Below are 8,727 nucleotides of genomic sequence, written 5' to 3'. Positions count from 1 at the left end.
CCAATGGGGTCCTGCATTGTGCTTGATTTCACCCTCTGCCCAATCCTTATTTCCCTTCACTTCCATAAGAGTTGATCCCAAATACATTCCCTAATAAATGTTCTACACAGCATACTCCATCTCAGAGTCTGTTTCCTAGGGAATCCAACCCATCCATGATAATTAGTTTTGAGAGAGATGGGTTTGACAGGAAGGAGAGAACATGGTATGGTTTTCATTCCTTGTCTGGCCCTTAGACTGGATTTGGACACCTCTAAAGAGGGATGGGAGAGACAGAAACTGAAGTTCCTACTGAGATAATTATTCAATTTAATAAGTACTTCAATTTGGAAAGATAATATTCACTTTTATTAGACTCCTTCATTTCCTCACTGACTCACTCTTCTCTAAGTAAAAATAATGTCCCCCAAACACTATTAAACCGTTTCTTCAAAATTCACTTGCCACAATTTTATCACTTATTGTTGTAAGTGATTTCATCGATTTAAGGCTCATATGACAGTAAACCATTTTAGCTTAACTGAAGAAGAATTGATGCTTTTGAATTATGGTTTGGTGAAGAATACTGAATAAACCATGGGCCGCCAGAAGAAGAAACAAATCTGTGTTGGAAAAAGTATACCCAGAATGCTCCTTAGAAGCAAGGATGGTGAGATTTTGTCTCATGTACTTTGGACATGCTATCAGCAAGGACGAGTACCTGGAGAAGGACATCATGCTTGGTAAAGTAGACAGCAAAAAAGAGGAAGACACTCAAGGAGATGGATTGACACAGTGGCTGCAACAATGGGCTCAGGCATAACAACGATTGTGAGAATGGCACAAGACCGAGCAGTGTTTCCTTCTGTTGTACATAGGGTCGCTATGAGTCAAAGCAACTTGATGGCACCTAACTACAACAACAACAATGTTCATGCTCCAAGTTTTAAGAGGAACTGTTTATCAATGTTTAATAGAATTCTCCATTATCTTTGTAACTGCTAGTTTTGCTGTTGCCTTTTGGTGTTGATAGTCCTCTAATGCTGGCACAGTGCATAAAATGACAATTTGCTAAACTGTTTCTTGAATTAATTCTAAGTTTTGTTTTATTTGTATTTTTGTTACTTTGAATTAAGATTTAGCTCTTGTATCTCTTTCACCTTTACATATTGCTGCTTCATTTTGGTTGTATTCTCAAATATGTTACATACAACTTGTGCATTTTCTCTGTGTAATTTAATTTGGAACTTTTTACTGTGTTTAAATCATTAAGCCACAGAGGCTGTCATTTGTTTCAAACTTTTTTGAGATTTTATCTTCAGAATTTTTCTCAAGACACTTATTACTTCCTTATTTCTCAGGCTATAAATAAAAGGATTTAGTAAAGGAACTACTATTGTAAACAAAATAGCAGCTAGTACATCCTGATCTCTTTCTTCAAGCAAATCTGTTCTAAAGTAGATGAAGAAAAGAGATCCATAGAACAATGAGACAGACAAAAAATGAGATGCACACGTAGAAAAGGCTTTGATTCTTCCCTCTTCAGATTTCATTTTGAAAATAGTGAAAAGAATGTACAGATAAGATATTAAGACACTACCTATGGTGAAGATTTGAATTGATCCTGAAGAGATAAACAGTATCAGTTCATTAACATAAGGATCAACACAGGAGAGTCTGTATAAAGGAAGAATATCACAGTAAAAGTGGTTGATTTGATTAGATCCACAGAAAGCTAACCTAAATAAAAGCCCTACATTAATCATGGAATGTAGGTTCCCAGCTATGTAGGCCCCTATAGTCATCTGAATGCAGAGTTTCTTAGACATCATGATGTGGTACTGCAGTGGACTGCATATTGCCACATAGCGGTCATAGGCCATTGACGCCAGCAGAAAGCAGTCTGCAGTTTCAACAGTGCAAAGAAAATAGAAATGTGCCATGCATTCACAGAAGGAAACCATTCTGTCCTCAGAAAGGAAGTTCTTTAACATTTTAGGAGTAATGGCACAGGCACAGCAAGAATCCAGAAGAGCTAGGTTGCCCAGAAAGATGTACATTGGTGTGTGAAGACGACACTCTTTTGAAATCAATATCACCAGGCCAAGATTCCCCACCATGGTGATCAGATAGATGGCAAAGAACACCACAAACAGAAGGGTTTTCAGCTCTGGGTGGTCCATAAATCCTGTGAGGATAAACTTGTTTTTCATGGTATGATTTTCTTCAACCATTCCTGACTTCTCTGTTGAGAAAAAAAGTTTGGAGAAATACATGCTAATTTATAATATGCTCAATTCAACTGTTGAACTCTCTCTGGCCCAGAAGGGGAAGGAACGTGTTCTGTGGTCCTTCCATGTGTTTCCTGGATTTTGTATATGTCCAATTCTGGGGAGAATTAATCTCCTGAAGCTATTAGCTTTTTGGCTACTGAGTTAACATTTTCTTCCCCTCACGTTTGGAGAAAAATTATGATTGGATGCACAAAGATGACTTTTAAGTCTTGAGAGGCATATTCAAGGCAAAAATCTTGTCTATATGGGTTAGGTAAAGTTGATTCATAATTTAAGTCAGCAAATTAGTGTTCCCAAAAAATTTCAGTGATTGTATATGTACTGTTTAATAATGTTTAAAAGAATATTTTCATTTGCATACTCTTAGCAATTTACTATCTCCAAAATTGGTGGAATAGACATTTAAATATAAAATGCTTTGGGGGAAAAAGGGGACTATTTACAAGACTATTTATACCCTTGAAGGATGTGGAAGTAAAGTGATGTGGATAGAAGCAGAGATTAGAAACGAGAGCAGAGGAAAGGAAAACAAAACAAAACACAAAATGGCTGTACTAAAAATCAGAGCATTTATAATATAATGTATGCATGCAATGTAAAATTATACATATGTGTACGTGCATAAAGAAATTTTAAAAAATGTAAATACTATCAAAATAAATTGGAGAAATTGTAAATGTTAGAAATTGATAAATTACATTATATATATGTCAAAAAACAAATAAAATTCAACGTCAAATTCAAACTGGGAAATTATTTGCAATAAATATGTTAAGGGTTCTGTAGCTTTATTCTATAAAGAGCTTATATAAATCAATAGGACAAAACACTAGAAAATAAGTAAAGGACAGGAACAGAAAAATCTCAAAAGAAATACAATTTGAAAACTTATTAAAAATGTTTAATTTCATTACTAATTAGACAAACATTATTTGAAAAATTTATGAGGATATGTTTATTTTGCCTCTGAAAATAGCAGCTTTTTTTTTTTTTTAAAGAAATGAGAAAGTATAGTATAATCTAAGATGTGGTGAAATGGAACTTCATATATTGTTGGTAGAAGTATAAATTGGTACAATCTTGGAAAAAAAATTGGTATACATTAAGGGAACTCTTAAATGTTCACACCCTTGACTCAGTAACCATGAACCTATTTAAAAGAATTAGAAGCTCAAAGATTTATGTATAGTGATGTTCATTGTAATATCATTTATAATAGTGGAAAATCAAAACACATAATGCCAAACATTTAGTCAGTATGATTAAGTAAATGTGCATCGTCCATATGATGACTCATTAAAATGGTGATTACTTAGAATATTTAATGTGATCCTAAATTAGTAACAATAAAATATTAAGTGAAAAACAATATGTAAATATTTATATACAGAATAATCCTGATTTTCTAAACAAATCCTTACATATGAATATAAAAGAAACTCAGCACAGAATACCAATGAATTCTGTTATTACTATAAAAATGTACATTTAACATCTAAATGTTAACTAATTTTCTGTGTAATAAGCTATTTTTTCCTTCTTTGTATTTTCCTCTATTTCAAAATCTCTACAATGAGTATTATTTTTATAAAGAGAAAATAAAATTTTTTATTAAAAAATGAAATGGCATTCTCTTACATCTACTGTGTTTTACAACTTGACAACCCTTCAATAATCATTAGGGATCCAACTGATTTTTTTTTTTTTTTTTAGTTTGTAATTATATAATGGATAATGTCACAATGGATGTATTGAGAAACTACCTGCTTACTTCATGTGATAATGACTTTCACAGTTATAAATAATAATAATTTGGTGACAATCTTGCGCTGATCTTAAACCATGTGGGAATATATTCATGTATTGTGATGCTGCATTCTGAAGGCTACTTGCCTTATGTAAAACAATATTTCCTTGTGCTCAGGCTTTACTGTTTTGAATCTTAGGTCTTTCCACAATATTCTAAGATTCTATAATATTCATATTTATTAAACTTTCAGTATATTTTAAAAACTTCCATTATTATCCCTTAGATTTGTCCTTAGAGAGTTTTAACTGATGGGAAACATTTAATTTCAATCTACCTTTGTTTATTTTAGTTAATTTGAGGATCATTTATTTATTGACCTAATTTGCCGCTCTGCACCACATATTTTCTTAGAAACTCCATATTCCAGGAACAGAAACAAAGCTTTTTAGAGAGAAATAAGAACTCTTCACTTTTGATTTCCTAAAAAATTGGTGGGTTAAATATCAGGTTATATGGGACTGATACCTTTAGGAAATAGTATAAAAAATGTTCACCTGAAATTTACATAATTATAATTTGAATTTTTTTTTATTAAATGCCTTACCCTTATCAACTTGAAGTTAAAAAATAAACATTTGGAGTCTATATAATTTGATTTTTTTTCATTAAATGTCTTATCCTTGCCAGCCTGAAGTCACATAACATAAGACTGCCTGCAAGTGTACCACTTAATTATAATTGATCAGACATAAATAAGCTTTCCATTGATACCTTATTTCTATAAGAGCCAAAAGGGAAAATAGAAAACTCTTTAAAATTACATCAAGGGATAAAAAGAATGGATTTGCCGAACTAACACTATTCCCGGGGCCAACTTTTCATACAGGGATTGAACTGCACTGTGGGACATAAAGTGATACTTGTGAGGAGTGTGCCTCTTAGTTCAAGTAGATACAAGAGACTAAATGGGCAGCTTCTGTCCAGACATGAGATGAGAAAGCAGAGAGGGTTAGGAGCTGGTTGAATAGACATGGGGAATCGGGTGGAAAGGAGGAGTGTGTTGTCACTGTATGGGGAGAGCAATTAGGGTCAGATAACAATGTATGTATAAATTTTTGTATGGGAGACTAACTTGAAATGTAAACTTCATTTAAACTACAGCAATAAACAAAAACAAATTTAAAAAAAAAAGAATGGGTTTGAAATTATAGCCCTTGTCATATAATTAGTTTAATATGTAGGTAAAGCTCAGCACAAAAAATTTCAACACTATTTTATTATAAAAACTAATAATCCATTTCCTCTGCTAAATTATGTTTACGGTAAATCACATTGTTCAAATAAGCCTCAAAAACTTTACTAGTGTATTGTGTTATTACTACAAAAATGTGCTTTTACTGATTTATTTTTGGATAAATTTATGCTTCTCATGAATTTAGAAATGATACAAATAAATTTTCATCATTTGTCTAGTGCTTACCCCATACGCTTTAGGCTAAAGGTAATACTTTAGAAAACGTAAAAGATTAGAAAATAAGAAATGCAAGAAAAAACCAAAACCAAAAGAACTTAGAGAAATAAATGTTTCTAGAGATTAATAATTCTACTGAAATAAGTTTTGAATACTTTCTCACCTGGATATCCCTGGTAAGAGTTTTATAGAAGCCGGTTGGCTGCCTGACATTAGTTTTTAAGGTAGATTGCTTAGGAGAGTATTTCCACCAACAGGTCAATAATATTTATGGCATTGGTAGAGAATGGTCTAAAGAGTCAAAATAATTCTAAGGGGATTTCCTTGGCATTGTCATCAGAGTACAGCCTGAGAGACCTAATCCCCTGAACATTACAGACATACTTAATTGGAATAACTAAATGTATCCTTTGAGACCTAGAGAGTAAGACAAATGCACATTTCTAAACAATTTTTAAGGTCTTTGTTTTGATTTCCATTCATTTGAGTTAATAACTTTTATCCTTACCGTCATTCTTGATATAAAATCTAGGTGGAAGGAAAAAGTTCCCACTGAGTTGGTCAGCAAAGGCTTCATAGGGGAAGTGGGAACTGAGCTAGGATTTGCTGCCTTAGAGGGAGGTGTGGTGTGAACAAAAGTGGGAAAGTATTAACTACTCCCAATTGTTCTAACAGTTAGTATACAATTTCTGAAAATTTCCTTTGCAATTGTATTCATACTGTCTTAAATCTTATATACCTCGGTTACTAGAATAGCTTTACATTTTTCTTGTGAATCAAAAGAAGCTCTTGAAAGGCTCCTTTCCTCAAAATACTCCCTTATTTAGCAATCTCCCATCATTTAAATTGTAATATTGCCATGTTCCCCATCAATCCTAAGTCTCAATTTGTTAATGTATTAGTTTCCGAGGGCTGCTGTAACAAAATACCACAAACTGGGTGGCTTAAAAGAAAAGAAAAGTACTGTTCCACAGTTGTCAAGGCTAGAAATCTTAATTCAGCTGTCAACAGGGCCATGTTCTCTTCCAAGGCTCTAGGGAAGATCCTTTCTTATCTCTCCCAGCTTCTGGTAGCCCCAGGCATTCCTTGGCTTGCAGTCACAGCTTAAGTCCTCCTTCTTCACATGGCCATCTTCCCTCTCTGTCTGTCTCTGTATTTCTTCTCCTTTTTTAAAAAATAAGGAAACCAAGTAAATTGGATCAAGGCCTACCATGCAGTATGACTGCATGTTAACAAATGATAACATCTTCAAAGACTCTATTTCCACAAAATTCTCATTCATAGGTACGAGAGGTTAGAACTTCAAAGTATCTTTTTGGTGGACACCATTAAATTCACAACAGTTACTTTTTAAAAAATTACTAGGCTTTATTTTTAAAAGCAGTTTTAGGTTTACAGAAAAATTGAGCTGATAGTATAAGGAATTCCCATATAACTCCACCTCCTTTCCTGTTTCCCTATTATTAATACCTCGTATTAGTGTGGTACATCTGTCATGATTGATGAATCAGTATAGGTACATTATTATTAACTGAAGTCTATAGTTTCCATTAGAGTTCACTTTTTGTGTTGTAGAAGTCTACAGGTTTTGGCAAATGCATGCCATATATCTACCATTACAGTATCATACAGAACAGTTTCACTACCTTAAAAATGCCCTGTGCTCCACCTGTTTATCCCTCTCCCCTGGCAAACACTGATCTTTCACTGTCTATATTTTTGCCTTTTCCAGAATGTCATATAGTTGGAATCATATAGTATGGCTTCTTTCATTTACCAATATGCATTTAAGGTTCCTGTATGTCTTTTCATGGCTTTATAGCTCTTTTATTTTATTGCTGAATAATACTCCATTGTATAGGCATACCACAGTTTGTTTACCCATTCACCTATTGAAGAGCATCTTGGTTGCTTCCAGTTTTGGACAATTATGAATGAAGCTGTTATAAACATTCATGTAGAGGGTTTTTTATGGGTGTACGTTTTCATCTCATATGAATAAATACCTAGGAGCAAAATTGCTTGATCATATGGTAAGCCTAAAAGTTGGCAGCTCAAAACCACCCAGAGGTATCGTGGCAGAAAAGGACTGGCAATCTACTTGCATGAAGATTATAGCCAAGAAAACCCTGTGAAGCAGTTCTATTCTATAACACATGTGGGCACCATGAGTCAGAATCCTCTCGATGTCCACTAAAAATAATATGTTTAGCTTTGTAAGAACTTCCTAAACCAATAAAGTGGATGTATCATTTTGTATTTGCACAAGCAATGAATAAAAATTCCTCTTGCTCCTTATCCTTGCCAGAATTTGATGTTCTCAGTGTTTTCAATTTTAGCCATTCTATTAGGTGTGTTGTTGTTAGGTGCCATCGAGTCAGTTCCAACTCATAGGGACCCTACGTACATCAGAATGAAACACTGCCTGGTGCTGCTTCATCATCACAATCATTATTAAGCTTGAGCCCATTGTTGCAGCCAGTGTGTCAATTCATCTCGTTAGGGTCTTCTTTTTTGATGCCACTCTACTTTACCAAGCATGATGTCCTTCTCCAGGGATTGGTTCCTTCTGAAACGTGTCCAAAGTACATTAGACAAAGTCTCACCATCCTTGCTTCTAAGGAGCATTCTAGCTCTACTTCTTCCAAGACAGACTTGTTTGTTCTTCCGGCAGTCCATGGTATATTCAGATTCTTCACCAACACCATAATTCAAAGGCATCAATTCTTCTTCGGTCTTCCTTATTCATTGCTCAGCTTTCACATGCATATGAGGAGATTGAAAATATCATGGCTTGGGTCAGGTGCACCTTAGTCCTCAAAGTGACATCTTTGTTTTTCTAGATCTTAAAGAGGTCTTTTGCAGCAGATTTGCCCAATGCAATATGTAGTTTGACTTCTTGACTGCTGTGTCCATGGGCATTGATTGTGGATCCCAGTAAAATAAAATCCTTGACAACTTCAACCTTTTCTCAGTTTATCATGATGTGGCTTATTGGTCCAATTGTGAGGAGTTTTGTTTTCTTTATCTTGAGGTGTAATCCATACTGAAGGCTATAGTCTTTGATCTTCATCAGTAAGTGCTTCAAGTCTTCATTTTCAACAAGAAAGTTTGTGTCGTCTGCATAAAGCAGGTTGTTAATGAGTCTTCCTCCAATCCTGATGCCGAGTTCTTCTTCATATAGTCCAGCTTCTTGGATTATTTGCTCAGCATACAGATTGAATAAGTATGGT

At 34.2% G+C, this 8,727-nt stretch overlaps 1 protein-coding gene across 1 annotated transcript; it reads right to left on the bottom strand.

Moving 5' to 3' along the window:
- Window positions 1-1,227: 1,227 nt before the first annotated feature.
- Window positions 1,228-2,427, bottom strand: LOC101340524 (olfactory receptor 5K1-like). Its single transcript, XM_004390440.3, has one exon. The coding sequence runs from the start codon at window positions 2,253-2,255 to the stop codon at window positions 1,248-1,250; it is 1,008 nt and encodes a 335-aa protein (XP_004390497.1). The 5' UTR covers window positions 2,256-2,427; the 3' UTR covers window positions 1,228-1,247.
- Between the last annotated feature and the right edge of the window lie 6,300 nt (window positions 2,428-8,727).

Source organism: Trichechus manatus, unplaced genomic scaffold (genome assembly GCF_000243295.1).
Source record: "Trichechus manatus latirostris isolate Lorelei unplaced genomic scaffold, TriManLat1.0 scaffold00299, whole genome shotgun sequence".
Lineage (NCBI taxonomy): Eukaryota > Metazoa > Chordata > Mammalia > Sirenia > Trichechidae > Trichechus > Trichechus manatus.
The sequence above is the reverse complement of the archived record's forward strand: the minus strand, read 5'-3'. Positions and strand labels throughout refer to the sequence as shown.